The sequence below is a fragment of the Heliangelus exortis genome, chromosome 1, assembly GCF_036169615.1.
Source record: "Heliangelus exortis chromosome 1, bHelExo1.hap1, whole genome shotgun sequence".
Lineage (NCBI taxonomy): Eukaryota > Metazoa > Chordata > Aves > Apodiformes > Trochilidae > Heliangelus > Heliangelus exortis.
Window position 1 is genome coordinate 960,908 of NC_092422.1, and position 18,940 is coordinate 979,847.

The 18,940-nt window shown below is 42.2% G+C and overlaps 1 protein-coding gene across 3 annotated transcripts in view; it reads left to right on the forward strand.

Annotated features, from left to right (window-relative positions):
- Positions 1-18,940, forward strand: part of C2CD3 (C2 domain containing 3 centriole elongation regulator) — a 72,677-nt gene that overhangs the window by 2,540 nt on the left and 51,197 nt on the right. For all 3 annotated transcript variants that reach the window (XM_071757705.1, XM_071757880.1, XM_071757789.1), the window contains exons 4-14: positions 2,438-2,529; positions 2,928-3,145; positions 5,382-5,514; positions 7,176-7,304; positions 8,140-8,284; positions 9,936-10,093; positions 10,492-10,710; positions 12,170-12,282; positions 14,184-14,302; positions 15,270-15,392; positions 18,138-18,605. In XM_071757705.1, the coding sequence (XP_071613806.1) occupies positions 2,438-2,529; positions 2,928-3,145; positions 5,382-5,514; positions 7,176-7,304; positions 8,140-8,284; positions 9,936-10,093; positions 10,492-10,710; positions 12,170-12,282; positions 14,184-14,302; positions 15,270-15,392; positions 18,138-18,605 (1,917 nt within the window). The remainder of the gene's footprint in view (positions 1-2,437; positions 2,530-2,927; positions 3,146-5,381; positions 5,515-7,175; positions 7,305-8,139; positions 8,285-9,935; positions 10,094-10,491; positions 10,711-12,169; positions 12,283-14,183; positions 14,303-15,269; positions 15,393-18,137; positions 18,606-18,940) is intronic.

Below are 18,940 nucleotides of genomic sequence, written 5' to 3' on the forward strand. Positions count from 1 at the left end.
TCTTGACTCCTTTTCTCCTTCTGGAGGGCAAAATGTTCCTCAGAGCTGAGCAGTGTCCCTGGTTCTGCACCCCAGGCTCCAGCTGGAACTGTAACCATGGAGTGGGATCAGTCCCAGCAGCAGCCACTGCCTGAGAAACTTGCTGTTCATTTCAGCAGTGCAGCTGCTTACAGGAGACTCAGCTGGAAGCACAAGTCCAAGAAAATTCCCTTTTTCCTGCCCCAAACCAGGACAACCTGAGAGCAGAGATGTGAGCAGGGTGGTAGAAGCAGGGGCATTAAATCTGGAGAAAAAGGGGGTTTTTTTGGGGGGGCTGTGTGGCCCTCAAGATTGATTCCTGTTCAAGAGCCAAGATGTGAGAGCTGGGTTGGGCTCAGGGTTTGGTGCTGCTGAGGTCCAGGTGTGTGCTGGGGGGGTTTGGAGGAGAAAAAACATCCTAGAATTCCTCCAGGGAATCTCTTTTTGTCTGGATGTGTGAAATCAGGGAAGTAAAAGAAATAATGAAAAAAACTGCTCTGCTGGCAATAAACTCTTCAGGGATTTATGGCTGGGAGAGGCCCATTTCTCTGCCTTTAAAGGAGTCCAAAAAGCTTTATTTCACACCTTAGTACTTAGATTTTCTTTGAGTGGCTGTAATACAGTTGCTGTAGTCAGCTCCTAAGAGCAAATCATCAAATATTCATTTTAATAAGAATTATTTTAAGGCCAAGCTTTAATGGCATGGCTTGGAGGCCAGGCAAAAAAAAAAAAAAAAAAAAAAAAAAAATTGGCATTTTGAGGATTAAGCTGTATAGGAATAGGCATAAAAGTGAGAAATGAGGACTTTGGGAGGGGGTTGCTCTCTCAGGGCTGGTGGTGTCTCCTCTCCTGGAGCTCCTGGAGCTTACAGACTGGAGAGTTGGGCTGATCCCAAGGGGATGAGGTTCAAGACAAGAAGCCCATGGGGAGCTCCAGGCTGGGCAGAGAGTGGCAGAAAGGGAGCTGGGATTGCCAGGAAGCTGAAGAGGAGGCAGCAGTGTGCCCAGGTGGCCAAGAAGGCCAATGGCATCCTGGGCTGGCTGAGGAAGAGCGTGGCCAGCAGGTCCAGGGAAGGGATTCTGCCCCTGTGCTCAGCTCTGGGGAGGCCAGAGCTTGAGTCCTGTGTCCAGTTCTGGGCCCCTGAGCTCAGGAAGGAGCTTGAGGTGCTGGAGCAGGTCCAAAGGAGGCAACTGGGCTGGTGAAGGGATCCAGCAGAAATGCTGTGAGGAAGGGCTGAGGGAGCTGGGGGTGTTGAGGCTGGAGAAGAGGAGGCTCAGGGGAGACCTCATCACTCTCTCCAAGTCCCTGAAAGGAGGTTGGAGCCAGGGGGGGGTTGGGCTCTTTTCCCAGGCAACTCTCAGCAAGACAAGAGGCCATGGTCTCAAGTTGTGCCAGGGGAGGTTTAGGTTGGACATTAGAAAGAATTTCTTGATGGAGAGGGGGATCAGGCATTGGAATGGGCTGCCCAGGGAAGGGGTGGATTCTCCATCCCTGGAGATATTTCCAAAGAGCCTGGATGTGGCACTGAGTGCCATGGGCTGGGAACCACGGGGGGAGTGGATCAAGGGTTGGACTTGAGGAGCTCTGAGCTCCCTTCCAACCCAGACAATTCTAGGATTCTATGATTCTTTTGTTTCCTGATATTGAGAATTAGGACTCCTGGGCTCTTGTTTCTGGGGTTCTGAACAAATCTTGACAGCACTGATTCAGCCTCTCATCTTCTGGAGAGGCTTGGGGTGTGCTGGTGGTTGTGTGCTACAGCTAAGGTTAGATTTCAGCTCTAAAATATTATTGAATATTTAATCAGCTGTGTTCAGAGCTGAGATAACCAAGGAAAATCAGCCAAACACAGAAGTTTTCTGTTTCAGGTGAAGAAATGAAGCTTTACCTTTTATTTTATTTTTTTTTTAACCTTGTTTAACTTAAGGAGGCTAAGGTTAGATTTCAGCTAGGACACCTGAACCAGGGCAATAAGAAAACTTGTGCTCTCTGCACTGAGAGTGAGTTTTAAGATTTAAAATTGACATCAATTTGATATCAAATTGATATTAATTGGAATTTGATATTAATTTGATTTGAAATTTAATATTATTAATATTTTAATTTGAAATTTGATATTAATTGGAAATCAATCCTGACACTTCTCCAGAGCTGAAATGGGCAGAAAATGTTGAGAGATTTGGGGTCAGGAAGGTGGAGTTCTGTTTGACAGTTCTGAAATGCAGTTGGCTGGGAATTGCAAGCATGGAAGGGGGAAAAAAGGTGTAAATCTGTCAGTTACAGAGTGTCAGATAACTGCATGCTGTAAAATCAGTTTGTATCCAGAAGCAGCAGCATGAAATGTCAGACTGAGCAGAGTCTGTGTTAGGTTTTGTTAAGAAAATAATAAAAAATTCTGGTTTTACATTCTGCCTTTCAGGTTTCCTTGGTTCTGGAGCCTCTCCCAGAGCTGGGTGACAGCAGCAGCTCTGTCCCAGCTGACCAAGAGCCCACTGACCACAGCAAAGCCAGGTATCTTTTTTTTTTTTTTTTTTTTAATACCCCCCCATGATAAAATTCTGGTTTTATTTTGCAGCTTGCACCCATTTTTAAGCCTTGGTTGTGCACTGGGGAGTTGTGGACTCCTTGGTTTTCCTCAATGTGCATTTTAGATGAAATCCAGAACATTCAGAGCTTTCAGGGATAGTTTCTCATTTGATAAAAAAATTCATTCTTCAATGACTTAGCACTAATTTACCCAAGAGGGGCCACAAATCTTTTATTTCCACCTTAAGTCTGTCTCTGGTGTCATTAAAATAACCCCACACATTTCTTTTTGGGCTGAGTTTGAAGAGGTTTGAATCCCTTTCCTGCTCCACTTTGGTTATGACTGAACTTTTTTTTTTTTTTTTTTTTTTTTCACTTTTCAGTAGAGGAAAGGACCATTTGCTCTTTCCAGAGGACTCAGGAAACAGGAAGGACACTTTGTCCCCTCCTCACCACCAGATTTTATCAGAGGAACATCTGGAAGTGACTCCCTCACAGCAGCAAGAGGAGCTGCCCAGCAGTGCTGACCCTGAAGCAGCTGCCAGGACAAACCTGAGGGTGCTGTCCCTGCACAACCCAGCTACAAAAGATCTGATCTCAGGTTTGTCTGCAGCTGCCATCACCTTCACCAGCAGCATGATAATATTCCTGGTGATAATATCACAGATAAATACTGAAGGAAATACCTGGAAAACTCCAGGCCCATCAGCCTGACCTCAGTGCCTGGCAGGGTTATGGAGCAGCTCATCCTCAGTGTAATCCCACAGCTCCTGCAGGAGGGACAAGGGATCAGACCCAGCCAGCACGGGGTTAGGAAGGGCAGGTCCTGTCTGACCAACCTGAGCTCCTTTTATCATCAGGGGGCTGCCTGGGGGATGAGGGGAAGGCTGTGGATGTGCTCTACCTGGACTTCAGCAAGGCCTTTGGCACCGTCTCCCAGAGGATTCTCCTGAAAAAGCTGTCAGGCCACAGCTTGGCCAGGGGCATCTGTGCTGGGTTAGGAATTGGCTGGAGGGCCGGGCCCAGAGAGTGGTGCTGAATGGGGCTGCATCAAAATGGCGGCCGTGGTGTCCCCCAGGGATCAGTGTTGGGCCCAGTGCTGTTTAATATCTTTAGTGAGGATTTAGATGAGGGGATTGAGTCCATCAGCAGCAAATTCACAGGTGACCCCAAGCTGGGGGGAGTGTGGATCAGCTGGAAGGCAGGAGGGCTCTGCAGAGGGACCTGGAGAGACTGGAGAGTTGGGCTGATCCCAAGGGGATGAGGTTCAAGACAAGAAGCCCATGGGGAGCTCCAGGCTGGGCAGAGAGTGGCAGAAAGGGAGCTGGGATTGGCAGGAAGCTGAAGAGGAGGCAGCAGTGTGCCCAGGTGGCCAAGAAGGCCAATGGCATCCTGGGCTGGCTGAGGAAGAGCGTGGCCAGCAGGTCCAGGGAAGGGATTCTGCCCCTGTGCTCAGCTCTGGGGAGGCCAGAGCTTGAGTCCTGTGTCCAGTTCTGGGCCCCTGAGCTCAGGAAGGAGCTTGAGGTGCTGGAGCAGGTCCAAAGGAGGCAACTGGGCTGGTGAAGGGATCCAGCAGAAATGCTGTGAGGAAGGGCTGAGGGAGCTGGGGGTGTTGAGGCTGGAGAAGAGGAGGCTCAGGGGAGACCTCATCACTCTCTCCAAGTCCCTGAAAGGAGGTTGGAGCCAGGGGGGGGTTGGGCTCTTTTCCCAGGCAACTCTCAGCAAGACAAGAGGCCATGGTCTCAAGTTGTGCCAGGGGAGGTTTAGGTTGGACATTAGAAAGAATTTCTTGATGGAGAGGGGAATCAGGCATTGGAATGGGCTGCCCAGGGAAGGGGTGGATTCTCCATCCCTGGAGCTCTTTCCAAAGAGCCTGGATGTGGCACTGAGTGCCATGGGCTGGGAACCACGGGGGGAGTGGATCAAGGGTTGGACTTGAGGAGCTCTGAGCTCCCTTCCAACCCAGACAATTCTAGGATTCTATGATAAGGAAAAGGGATAATTTGCACTCTCTGGCTTTATGAGCTCAAACAGAAAATCAGGATGAAAAAGGTCTTTACTATAAAAAGTGATGATTTAGTCTTGTTGGGAGGTGGTTTGAGCATCCTGATGGAGGGAAAACATCCAGCTCTAGCAGAATTCCTGAACTTTGGGATGGAGGGTTACAGGGAAAAAGGGAAAAGAAAAAAAAAAAAAAGAAAAAAGAAAAGTTCATTTTTAATCACTGAGACATCTTCTGAGATGTCCATCAAAGGTCTTGGGCACATCCTGGGAGGGTTTCTCTACTCTTGGTATTTTCAGATGGAAAATTATTTCTTTTCCATCATTTTTGATGCTTTTTTTACATTCCTTTTAGATCAGGGACCACCTGGGCTGGGTTCAGATGAGCATCCAAGTAGGGCAGAGCTCCAAACCTGTTGTGTTTAGGGTTTTTTTCTGACATTTACAGAGAAAACCTAAAATCCAGCTGCCTCAGGCTGCCCTAAGGTGACAGACTGCTCTTCCATAAATTAAACTTGCTGATTAGTCTTAATTAACCCCTCCAGTGCCTGACTGGGTGCAGACAGATGAGTTCTTTGCTCAGCTCAGAGTGGAGACTGATCAAGGATTACTCCCAGCTTTGCTCTGTTTTATTCTCAGTTTTATTCTGTCAGGATCTCTTTATAAAAACAGCAGAAAACTGTTTCCTGACTGTAGCTGCCACTCTTTTTTGTGTCTACACCTGACTTTTAAATCCTATTTGTTGCTGAATTTAATTTAATCATTTTTTTCAACGCTGGATTTAATTTAATCACATTTAATTCAATTTGAATTTTATCTCTCTCTTTATTTCTCAGCTCTTTTGGATCAAGGCAATAAACTCAGGGATGCCATGGTGCTTTCTGCACTGAAGTCCACCCCAGAGATGGAGTTTGAGGTGGATGAAGTGACCCCTCTGATCAAGAGAGAGGATTTCAGAGCCCCAGCAAAGTGAGCTTGGGAAAAAGGGGGAAGGGAGATCAAATTCCAAACCATAAATCTTGAAACCTGACCAGAAAAACTTGAAATACTGAGGTTTGTGGGATGGGTTTTAGGATTCTCCTTCAAGAGGGAAATTAATTTCTACTTGTGAATGGAAACTTAAATTTGATGAATAGATTTTGATTGATTAAAGAAGATTAAAATTGATGAATTGCAGCCACTGACTTTATTTGGAGGATATTTGTGTTCAGTAGAGAGGTTTTTGATTATAAGGAATAAGAGTAATGTACAGGACATAGCCAACTAAATCCTCATCTTAGAGAAGAGGTTTTGAAAGAAATTTAAGTAATTAGTGACATAAAATGAATACTTTTGCATATTTTAGTTTGCATCTCCTGGTGCTGAAATACCCAACTGTGTGATCTTTCTGAGAACACTGAAAAAAAAAAAATGGTGCCTTTTCAGCTTCTAATTCCAGCTTTGTTTAGCATTATTCTCAATTCAGTGAAGTTGGAAGTGAAGATTATTGAGACAAATTCATAGTTTTTACAGGGAAAAATTTTTTTGGAGAGGGAAGGATAATAATAATAATAATAATAATAATAATAATAATAATAATAATAATAATAATAATAATGAAAAACTTTTTTTAAGACAGAAGGATAATAATAATAATCATATAATGATGATGATGATGATGATGATGATGATGATGATGATGATGATGATGATGATGATGATGATGATGATGATGAAAAAACTTTTGGAGAGAGGAGGATAATAATAATAATAATAAAAATAATAATGATGATGATGATGATGATGATGATGAAAAAACTTTTGGAGAGAGGAGGATAATAATAAAAATAAAAATAATAATAATGATGATGATGATGAAAAACTTTTGGAGAGAGGAAGATAATAATCAGTAATAATGATGATGATGAAAAATTTTTTTGGAGAGAGGAAGATAATAATAATGAATAATAATACTGATGATGATGATGAAAAACTTTTTTTTAGAGAGGAAGATAATAATGAATAATAATGATGATGATGATGATGATGAAAAAACTTTTTTGGAAAGAGGAGGATAATAATAATAATTATGATGATGAAAAAGTTTTTTTGAGAGAGTAGGATAATAATATTAATAATAATAATGATTATTATGATGATAATAATAATAATAAGAATATAAGGAGAAACTTACTCCTTATTTTTGTAGAAATATTGCCTTTTGATCTGCTAGAAAATAATCTCATTGTCCTTGACAGTCAATGATGCTATTGCAAGACCAATTTAAATTATTAATTATTATTCCAGTTTCTTCAAACTTCTTGTTGGCAGCAGCTGTGCTTGAACTGCAGGACTGGACCAACATTTACCATTGGACTCAATCATTTTAAATCCCTTTTCCAACCTGAATTTTGCTGTGACACTTTGCAAAGCAGATTTTTCATGGGACTTTCTGGATGCCTCAGACTGCAAGGTTGCAGGAATTTTGGTTTTTTTTATCTAGAGATGAAGCCACAAACTGGAGAAGCCTGGACATAACCTTTGATTTTTATCCCTGATGCCTTAATCTTGAACGTGCCTTGATATCTTTATTTTTATCTTTATTTTTGGGTTTTTTCACTGCTCCCTGTGCTGCAATTGTTGTTACCCAGGAGCCCAAAAAGCTTGAACTCCAATTTTGTGCCCCCTCCTGAAGATCCCCATCTCTTCAGCTCTGAAGTTTCAGGTCAGCAATTGGAGTTGAACTCTGAAGAGAGAGCAATACAGTTACTGCTGGGCAGGTGAGTGGGGTGCAGCTGCAAAACTCTTGTGTTTTGAGCACTTTTTAGTGAAAAACACCTCTTCAAGTTCTCCACATTTCTGGAAATGAGGCCAGTGGATCACATGTGCAAGTGGTGGGGGTGTTTTGGACTTCAACTTCCACTCAGCCTTGATGTGTGAGAGCCTGGGTAGCACAAAGTGGATAAATCTTGTCAGAAAGATGAAAAATCTTTGATAAATTAAGTTAAATCTTTGATAAATTAAATGGTTGTAACTATTGTGCCCTTAAATATGCATGAAACAAATAGAATATTTCTTTGAAGAACTTGCAGTCTGTAAATTAAATAGAGAACCAGTAATTATTTTTAACCTTTCTCCAAACATTAAATTGACCTTTTTTCCCTCATTTTATGAGGAGTAAGGGTCTATATGATGCTTACATTGTACCCAAAGCAGGGCTATGAAGCTTCTGGTAGGGTTCAGAATTTCAATTCCTGTATCTTTTGCCCTTATTGTTAATTTTTTGTTTAATACTGAAATGTTTGCAGATCATAAAATGGTTTTGAACTCACAGCAGGAACAGAAAATAAAAATAAAAAACCATCCCACTTTGTCCCAACCACGTTCCAAAGATACTTTTAATTTATTTACCTCAGACACATCTTGTGTTTATTTTTTCTTAAACTGCCCTTAAGTGTTGCTGATGTCTTAAAGCATCCCAAAAGTTATCCCTGTGGATAAATATTATGGGTAGAAACTAACCCAGTGTAATAGAGAGAATATTGTCAGAATCTCCAAGAAATTCACTGCAGAATTTGCAATTTTTATTTCTGTTTCTTTCTCTTGTGTCCCCAGTGGTGATTTCTCTCCTGTGCATTCCTGGGATCGGGCAGGTTCCCTTCTGGATTCTCTTTCCCTGGGAAGTGAGGTGTATGAGAGTGAGCTCAATGATCCCCTCTATGACCAGAGTCTGCTGGAAAGTCTTTTTTACACAACTCCTGTAAGTGGAAAAAAAAAGAAAATGTTTAATCTGTAACCCTTAAGGTGAAGAAAATCAGATGCCTGCCTGAAAATAAGAATTATTTAAAGAGTTTAATGTTTCAGGCTTCATGAGTGTTAAGTGTCTTAGAGAAACTTGTGAGAGCATTGCTTAATATTATTAAAAAGCATTATTATTATTAAATATTATTTCATCTATTAAATATTATTTCATATATTAAATATATTTAATTATTTGATTAATTATTTAATATATTAAATATTATTAAAAGAATACTATGAAGTGAAGCAGTGAGCCTGGAAACTGTTAGGATTGAGGCTGTCCATGAAGATTTTTTTTTTTTATGAAAAATTGGATGCTATTGTAATTGTTTTGAATTATACCACCCACAAGGTGGTTTTCTTTATCTATCATGACCATTATGTGCCTTTTTTTTAATTTAAAATAGTGGTTATCTTATTTCCTGCTTACACATCCATTATTTGTTTCAGAAATCTGATTCCAGTTTCAGTGATCTCAGTGATGATGATGGGAACACCTCCAAAAAATAATTATTATTATTAAATATTATTTCATATATTAAATATATTTAATTATTTGATTAATTATTTAATATATTAAATATTATTAAACGAATACTACGAAGTGAAGCAGTGAGCCTGGAAACTGTTAAGATTGAGGCTGTCCATGAAAATTTTTTTTTTTTTAATGAAAAATTGGATGCTATTGTAATTGTTTTGAATTATACCACCCACAAGGTGGTTTTCTTTATTTATCATGACCATTATGTGCCTTTTTTTTAATTTAAAATAGTGGTTATCTTCTTATTTCCTGCTTACACATCCATTATTTCTTTCAGAAATCTGATTCCAGTTCCAGTGATCTCAGTGATGATGATGGGAACACCTCCAAAAAATAATTATTATTATTAAATATTATTTCATATATTAAATATTATTTCATATACTAAATATATTTAATTATTTGATTAATTATTTAATATATTAAATATTACTAAAAGAATACTACGAAGTGAAGCAGTGAGCCCTGGAAACTGTTAAGATTGAGGCTGTCCATGAAGATTTTTTTTTTTTATGAAAAATTGGATGCTATTGTAATTGTTTTGAATTATACCACCCACAAGGTGGTTTTCTTTATTTATCATGACCATTATGTGCCTTTTTTTTAATTTAAAATAGTGGTTATCTTCTTATTTCCTGCTTACACATCCATTATTTCTTTCAGAAATCTGATTCCAGTTTCAGTGATCTCAGTGATGATGATGGGAACACCTCCAAAAAATAATTATTATTATTAAATATTATTTCATATATTAAATATTATTTCATATATTAAATATTATTTCATATATTAAATATATTTAATTATTTGATTAATTATTTAATATATTAAATATTATTAAAAGAATACTATGAAGTGAAGCAGTGAGCCTGGAAACTGTTAGGATTGAGGCTGTCCATGAAGATTTTTTTTTTTTAATGAAAAATTGGATGCTATTGTAATTGTTTTGAATTATACCACCCACAAGGTGGTTTTCTTTATTTATCATGACCATTATGTGCCTTTTTTTTTTATTTACAATAGTGGTTATCTTCTTATTTCCTGCTTACACATCCATTATTTGTTTCAGAAATCTGATTCCAGTTTCAGTGATCTCAGTGATGATGATGGGAACACCTCCAAAAAAGTAACCAAGACAGAAACTCTCAAGAAAGCTGAAACAGTGAATCCACAGAAAGATTTTAACACCTTGGATCTGGCTCAGAAGGTGGCAGAAATTACACCCAGGTAAATAGTTGCATTCCTGACTTTTTTTTTTTTTGTAGGATCTGACTCATTTTAAGGTGGTATCAACACAACCCCCACTACATTGTTGTGCTCCATCCTCATCACAAAATTCACTGAAAAATCATTTTGGTGGGGAATTTCCCTGGTATCTCTGGGAATGATAATTTAATATATAATATATTATATATAATAGATATTTTATATATATATGTATATATATAGTAAGATTTCTTTTATGGAGCCCACCACATTAGTTGTAAAAAATAATTTTAAAATACGGATTTTAATGAATTATGAGCAGCTTTTCAATACCACCCCCCAAGTTACACTTTTCCCTTCCACATGGTCCTCTTAAGAACATTTGTGTAATCCTGTTTTGTTTTTTTTTTTCTCTTCAGCTGCTCTCCTATTAGACCCCTTGCTCCTCCTCCAGGAGAAGCCCCAGGAGCAGCTCATCCCAGATCCCTGAGTGCAGCCAGGTTGGCATTGCTGGGGAGGATACACCTGGCCAGAGTCATCATTGAAAGCTTGAAAATCCCTCCTGAGGTCCTCCAGGTGACCCCAAGAAAGAAAAGTTCAGCAGGGAAACCTCCACGACCTGCATTAGCTCCTAAGTGGTAAGAAAGGGGTTTTTTTCTCAGCAGATGGGGGCTTCAAGGTGGATTTGACTCATAGAATCCTAGAATTGTCTGGGTTGGAAGGGAGCTCAGAGCTCCTCAAGTCCAACCCTTGATCCACTCCCCCCGTGGTTCCCAGCCCATGGCACTCAGTGCCACATCCAGGCTCTTTGGAAATATCTCCAGGGATGGAGAATCCACCCCTTCCCTGGGCAGCCCATTCCAATGCCTGATCCCCCTCTCCATCAAGAAATTCTTTCTAATGTCCAACCTAAACCTCCCCTGGCACAACTTGAGACCATGGCCTCTTGTCTTGCTGAGAGTTGCCTGGGAAAAGAGCCCAACCCCCCCCTGGCTCCAACCTCCTTTCAGGGACTTGGAGAGAGTGATGAGGTCTCCCCTGAGCCTCCTCTTCTCCAGCCTCAACACCCCCAGCTCCCTCAGCCCTTCCTCACAGCATTTCTGCTGGATCCCTTCACCAGCCCAGTTGCCTCCTTTGGACCTGCTCCAGCACCTCAAGCTCCTTCCTGAGCTCAGGGGCCCAGAACTGGACACAGGACTCAAGCTCTGGCCTCCCCAGAGCTGAGCACAGGGGCAGAATCCCTTCCCTGGACCTGCTGGCCACGCTCTTCCTCAGCCAGCCCAGGATGCCATTGGCCTTCTTGGCCACCTGGGCACACTGCTGCCTCCTCTTCAGCTTCCTGCCAATCCCAGCTCCCTTTCTGCCACTCTCTGCCCAGCCTGGAGCTCCCCATGGGCTTCTTGTCTTGAACCTCATCCCCTTGGGATCAGCCCAACTCTCCAGTCTCTCCAGGTCCCTCTGCAGAGCCCTCCTGCCTTCCAGCTGATCCACACTCCCCCCAGCTTGGGGTCACCTGGGAATTTGCTGCTGATGGACTCAATCCCCTCATCTCAATCCTCACTAAAGATATTAAACAGCACTGGGCCCAACACTGATCCCTGGGGGACACCACGGCCGCCATTTTGATGCAGCCCCGTTCAGCACCACTCTCTGGGCCCGGCCCTCCAGCCAGTTCCTAACCCATTTCTTTTTGCTCTCCAGTCAGTTAAATTCTCCAGGTTTCTGAGGGCTTCCTGTCTCTCTTTTTCTCTCAGGAAAATCTACACTGGAGGCTTCTGAAAGTTAGAGATGAAAATAATTCCTCCAGATGTGGGCTCACACATCAGGCTGTGCTCTTCCTGGGGTGGGTTTGTTTTTTTTTTTCTGCTCTGTGTGTGGCAGGACATTGAAATTGGTTTTTTTGGGGTTTTTTTGAAGGGTACAACACATAGATAATCACTTAAAAGTCTTCATAAGACAGGTAGTTCAGTGATTCTAAAAAGAAACCCAACAACTTCATAACTTGGGAGTGTGCAGCCTGCATGCTGTGCTCATTTTCATCATGCTCACTGGACTTTTGGGGGACTGAGATCATCCAGTCTCTGTTTTTACCCACAGCACCTTCTTTGTGGAATACCACTTCCCTGTGGGAGCCTCCAGGGATGGAAAAGGACAGGTTTCCATGGCAACAGAAGTCATTCGAGTAGCTTCAAGTAAAATCACAGAGGATGGTAAGAGCACTGGGGTTTTTCCTCCTTGTATTTCCTGTCCTCCTTTCTCTCTTAGAAATTATTTAGGAGCAGTTTCTATGTATTTTGTTTGCTGCCTGAAAATTAATTGTGTGATTAATGGCCCAGCAGAGCTGCTGTGCTGCAGGTAGTGGAATGTTCCTCTCCAGGAGGAGGGAGCCAAGAGATTTATTTTGGTTTATATATTATTTTGGGGTTTATATTATTTTATTTCATGTGGTATTTTGTGTTATGTTATTTTCTGTTAGTGTTTTTTTGTGTTATGGTTTTTTGTTTTAATTTTTTTTTGTGTTAATGTTTTTTTGTGTTAATGTTTCTTTTGTTATGTTTTTTTTTGTGTTATGTTTTTTTGTGTTAATGTTTTTTTGTGTTAATGTTTTTTTGTGTTATGTTTTTTTGTGTTAATGTTTTTTTGTGTTAATGTTTTTTTGTGTTAATGTTTTTTTGTGTTATGGTTTTTTGTGTTATGGTTTTTTGTGTTATGGTTTTTGGTGTTATGGTTTTTTGTCATTTTTGTTATGTTATTTTTGTTATGTTATTTTGTGTTATGTTATTTTGTGTTATGGTTTTTGTGTTATGTTTTTTGTGTTTTGGTTTTTTGTGCTATGTTTTTTGTGTTATTTTGTTATGTATTTTATGTTATGCTTTTTTGTGTTATGTTTTTTTGTTAAGTTATTTTGTGTTATGTCTTTTGTGTTATGTTTTTTTGTGTTCTATTTTTTTGTTTGGTTTTTTTTTGTGATGTTATTTTAGGTTCTGTTATTTTATTACACATTATTTTGCTTCCAAGAAGTATTTTTATTGGAATTTTCACATTTCTTTTCCTACAGCCATAACAGCAGCTCAATAAGTCCATTCCTTTCATTTCAGCAGAAATCCTTCCTGCAAGAGCATGAAGATGATGCAGTACTTTTAGGAATACCATTGGATCACAGATTTTTTTCCAGATGCTGAATTATCTCAGTAACATCTGCCAGAGCTCAGGGAGTCCAATGGATCCATGAGATTTTGCCAGGTCCTGTGCTCAGCTCAGTGGACTTTAATCTCTTTCCTGAACGTCCCCAGAGTTTGTATCCCTGAGAATAATTTGGGATAAGTCTCTCTCCTCAGTGAACAGGGAATGCTGAATGAGCAAGATGCTCTCTGCCCAGTTTTCCCAGGAATTCCAGGAATGACTTTCCCATGGCTCTCCCAGATGCTCACTCATCAGTTTTGCATCTGTCTGGGTGGCTCTTGAGAAGCTGGGGTGAATTCTCAGTTCTCTTGTATATTTTCCATTTGGATCCAGATAAAACTTCTGAATTTCCCTGAATTTAGCTCTGTGTGAAGGTTTTACTGTGCCAGGATGGCAGAGACTTGATCAGCTGCAGCCTTTAGATGCTGCTGTTACATTAATTTTATTAATTTAATAGCCCTCCTGCTATTTTTTGGCCTTGGAAAATGCAGAGCAGTTAACTTTGGGCTTGGTGTTACTAAATAATGCCAAATTAAATGATTGTGTGTGTCTTAAAAGGGGGAAGTTTATTTCCATTCAGTTAATTTTGAATAATTGCTGCTCCTGTGAGCAACAACAACAAGCAGCAAATATCTGCAGGGTTGTAACATAATTTAATAGCTTGAAACCTTGAGAGATTCTTGCTGAGGGTTCCAGCAACAGCTCTTCCTCCTTCAGCTCCCAACTTTCACCTTGGATTTCTGGAAGATGTGTTCATCCCTCCTTCCCAGAAGCATCATCACTTTCCCCTCACACCTCCTGGACTTTATGTGTCTCTACTCACCTTCCACTCAAGAGACTGAAGATTTTTTGCTTCCTGATGAAGCTCCAAGGAGAGGGGAGCCCTGAGTCCAGCCTGGAGCTCACCAAGTTTCCATCTCCTTTTCAGGGGTGAAATTCCAGCAGAGTTTTGTCTTCCCTGTCCAGTTTGGTGGAACAATGGTGGAGCACTGGTGGAGCTCTGACCTTGCTTTTAAAATCTTCATGAGAAAAAGCACCCAGAAGAAGGTACCTCTCCCAACTTGTTTACACTCTGAGTATTGAATAAAAAATAAATTCTGTGCCTTTCTGTTGCTTCCAAACACTTGGATGGCTCTGGCTTTTCCAAGGCCTCATCAGAGGCAAAACAAAGGAATGTGGCTCAACTGAGCCACTTTTTGATCAATTTTCATTGCCAGAGACCAGAGAATTCCAGACTGGTTTGGGTTGGAAGGGATTTTTCAAGATCCTCTAGTTCTAAAACCTCAGAATGAGCAGGGACACCTCCCACCAGAAGAGGTTGCTCAGATTCTGAAAGGGTCTGACACATGCAGGTAGTTTAAATTTTAGTTTAGTTGCCGTTCAATCTTGTCACCCAACTAAATTTTCTGAGTTTGAGACTGACAGGCAAAAAAAAAAAAAAAATTCTCCTTCCCCCCCCTAAAAAGATCTCTTTCTGGAGCAATCAGAAGCTTGAGTTTTAATGAGCACACAGTTTGTTCAGCAATATGGAATTAGTTAATGAGAAAGTGGTGTAACTGGTGTGTTGGGAGAGGGGAAAAATATCTTTTATTTGGCTAAAAATATTTGCATAATCATTTGCATGTGCTGAAGTCAGGAAGAGGTGTTAACTCATCTCCTGTTTTGTTGGAATCAACGTGGAGGTTGGAGCCCAGCAGCTCTAACATTTTGTCTTTTAATGCATCTTTAAGCATGGAAATTTTCCTAAGTTACCAGGATTTGGGTTGTTCAATTGTTTTGTCTTAACCTGGAGCTATTTACAGGAGGCACTGGGAGAATTTTCCTTATTCTTGTCCTAGTGAGGCTCAAATTTGGAACCTTTCCTACAAATCCCTGTTGATACAACAAATGGCATGGGAGTGGGGAGGGTGGGTGGCTGACCACAGCTTGCCATAACTCTTTTATTTCATATTATGCCCTTAGCTCTTTAAATCTGACAGAAATCTTACAAAATGGATTCTTTTTCTACCCTCAGCCAGTGGCCATTGGCTCAGCAGCCCTTCAGCTACTCCAGGTTATTCAGTCTGAGCTGCTCACTGTCAGCTGTGAAATACCTGTGGAAAAAGAGGAAGGTCAGCCCCAAGTTGGACCACTAAAGGTATGTCCTTGAGTTAAATCACCTGGTGGTACTAATTTTGGCTGCATATTCTCAATCTTTTGGATTTTTTTCCTCCTCTTCCTATCATCCTCAGTGTAATCCCACAGCTCCTGCAGGAGGGACAAGGGATCAGACCCAGCCAGCACGGGGTTAGGAAGGGCAGGTCCTGTCTGACCAACCTGAGCTCCTTTTATCATCAGGGGACTGCCTGGGGATGAGGGGAAGGCTGTGGATGTGCTCTACCTGGACTTCAGCAAGGCCTTTGGCACCGTCTCCCAGAGGATTCTCCTGAGAAAGCTGTCAGGCCACAGCTTGGCCAGGGGCATCTGTGCTGGGTTAGGAACTGGCTGGAGGGCCGGGCCCAGAGAGTGGTGCTGAACGGGGCTGCATCAAAATGGCGGCCGTGGTGTCCCCCAGGGATCAGTGTTGGGCCCAGTGCTGTTTAATATCTTTAGTGAGGATTGAGATGAGGGGATTGAGTCCATCAGCAGCAAATTCCCAGGTGACCCCAAGCTGGGGGGAGTGTGGATCAGCTGGAAGGCAGGAGGGCTCTGCAGAGGGACCTGGAGAGACTGGAGAGTTGGGCTGATCCCAAGGGGATGAGGTTCAAGACAAGAAGCCCATGGGGAGCTCCAGGCTGGGCAGAGAGTGGCAGAAAGGGAGCTGGGATTGGCAGGAAGCTGAAGAGGAGGCAGCAGTGTGCCCAGGTGGCCAAGAAGGCCAATGGCATCCTGGGCTGGCTGAGGAAGAGCGTGGCCAGCAGGTCCAGGGAAGGGATTCTGCCCCTGTGCTCAGCTCTGGGGAGGCCAGAGCTTGAGTCCTGTGTCCAGTTCTGGGCCCCTGAGCTCAGGAAGGAGCTTGAGGTGCTGGAGCAGGTCCAAAGGAGGCAACTGGGCTGGTGAAGGGATCCAGCAGAAATGCTGTGAGGAAGGGCTGAGGGAGCTGGGGGTGTTGAGGCTGGAGAAGAGGAGGCTCAGGGGAGACCTCATCACTCTCTCCAAGTCCCTGAAAGGAGGTTGGAGCCAGGGGGGGGTTGGGCTCTTTTCCCAGGCAACTCTCAGCAAGACAAGAGGCCATGGTCTCAAGTTGTGCCAGGGGAGGTTTAGGTTGGACATGAGAAAGAATTTCTTGCTGGAGAGGGGGATCAGGCATTGGAATGGGCTGCCCAGGGAAGGGGTGGATTCTCCATCCCTGGAGATATTTCCAAAGAGCCTGGATGTGGCACTCAGTGCCATGGGCTGGGAACCACGGGGGGAGTGGATCAAGGGTTGGACTTGAGGAGCTCTGAGCTCCCTTCCAACCCAGCCAGTTCTAGGATTCTAGGATTCTAGGATTCTATGATAGTCTCTCATTGATTTAATTGACCACATCTTGAGTATGAAGGGTTGTAAAACCACTACAAGCCCTGAACCCTTTTTTCTTTTGAGGTTTTGGAGAAATATTTTCAACCTTTTGCATATCTAAGGCTGTTGCTGGGTGAAGTTCCCCTGGCTGCAGGTGAAACAAGGGTCAATAACCCTGAGTTTGGAACCACTCCACTACAGAACCAGTCTGCAGGCAGCTTCTGAGTAGTGCAGCTTCAGGGCTGGGATCTTGTCTCATCCTTGCTAAGTCTTAGGCAAAATTCTGAGTTTGTTTTCCTTATTTGGGCATTTTCTGGCTCCAATCTTTGTCTATCCTGCCACCTTATCTCCTGAGCTTCCAATTTCTTCCTCCCCTTCTTGCTGTCCTGTCCTGTGACTGAATCCAGCAAAGCTGTGCTGCTCTGTAGCAATTAACACTTCCAAAATCAACATTTGCCTTTCCTTTAGCCCTCATCCTGGTGTTTCTTTCATTGCTTTCACACACAGACATTTTTATTTCTGTCAATTTTAACTCTTTTCTCTTGCAAACCTTGACAGCATGACAAGGAAATGGAGAGGTAGGGCAGAGTGTTAAAAAAACAAAACAAAAGCCAAAAAAAAAAAAAAAAAAAAAAAAAAACCAAAAAAAGAGAAAGAAAGGAAAAGAAAAGAAAAGAAAAGAAAAGAAAAGAAAAGAAAAGAAAAGAAAAGAAAAGAAAAGAAAAGAAAAGAAAAGAAAAGAAAAGAAAAGAAAAGATGAGAAAAGAAAAGATGAGAAAAGAAAAGATGAGAAAAGAAAAGATGATGAGAAAAGAAAAGATGAGAAAAGAAAAGAAAAGATGAGAAAAGAAAAGATGAGAAAAGAAAAGATGAGAAAAGAAAAGAAAAGATGAGAAAAGAAAAGATGAGAAAAGAAAAGAAAAAAGAGAGGAAAAAAAGAGAAAAAGAGAAAGCAAATGCAGTGGGATATTTAAACCATTGGAGAGAAGGAGCCCACAGTAAGGAGGGGGGGAAGGAACAGCTCAAATCATCAAGGAATATGAAAGAGCAGTGAGAGAAAACATTTGGACACACTTCTTTTTCACAATTTTCCTCAAGCAGCCAGTGCTGGAGCAAATGATATTTGGGATATTTTGTCACCTTGGCTAGGTAGGGACTCATTTCTCATTCAGCTTGGTATTTTATTTTAATTTTTTCCTTTCTCCAGCTGCAGTTCAGTGCTTCAGTGCCTGCTCCATCCAATAAAACTGCCTGGAGGTTATTTTGCAGTGAGAGTTGTAGCTTGTCACCAGTTGCTGGGTGATGAGCCAACAGTTCCAGAACAAAACATGCATTTTTTTCCTTAATTTATGCTGCAACCTCCTGTCTTTGAGGCTCATCTCCTCTGCCTTGCCCCCTGCAGGTATCCCTGGAGCTTGCAGCCAACAACAAAGATTTCACCCTCACCACTGCCAGGACAGCTGCAGCCACCAAGCAAATCCCTGCTTATGCTATAAGAAATTCCCAGCTGGAACTCCAGGAGCCCAACAGGAAGAGTGTAAATGCAGAAAATCCTCACTGCTTGACCCTTCACAGCTCCAAGGACTCCCAGAAGTCAGGAGCTGCCACCACGAGCAGTGTGCAGTCACCAGAGGCTGCACAAACCTCTGTCACCCAGAAGCTGGTGGGAGAAATAAGAGCACCTGAAGAGGATGGGTTGTTACTGCACGTGCTGCTGATGGTGCCTGATGGGAGGGATTTTGTTGCTGGGGATTGTGGGCCCCAGAGTTCCTGTAATGTTTATTTAACCTGCAAAATGCTCAGCACGGAGGAGGCCACGAGCTCTGCTGTCATGTGGGGCACCACACAACCTGCCTTCCAGTTTTCTCAGGCAAGTCACAGGTCTTCTGCTTAACACTGACTAAAATCTGCTGTTCCAAAATTGCAAAGATAAGTGACTTTTTTATAGGTAGGAAGTCCTCTGCTTGGCTCTATCCAGTACATCCAGAGGGACCAGTTCTATTTAATATCTTTAGTGAGGATTCAGGTGAGGGGATTGAGTCCATCAGCAGCAAATTCACAGGTGACCCCAAGCTGGGGGGAGTGTGGATCAGCTGGAAGGCAGGAGGGCTCTGCAGAGGGACCTGGAGAGACTGGAGAGTTGGGCTGATCCCAAGGGGATGAGGTTCAAGACAAGAAGCCCATGGGGAGCTCCAGGCTGGGCAG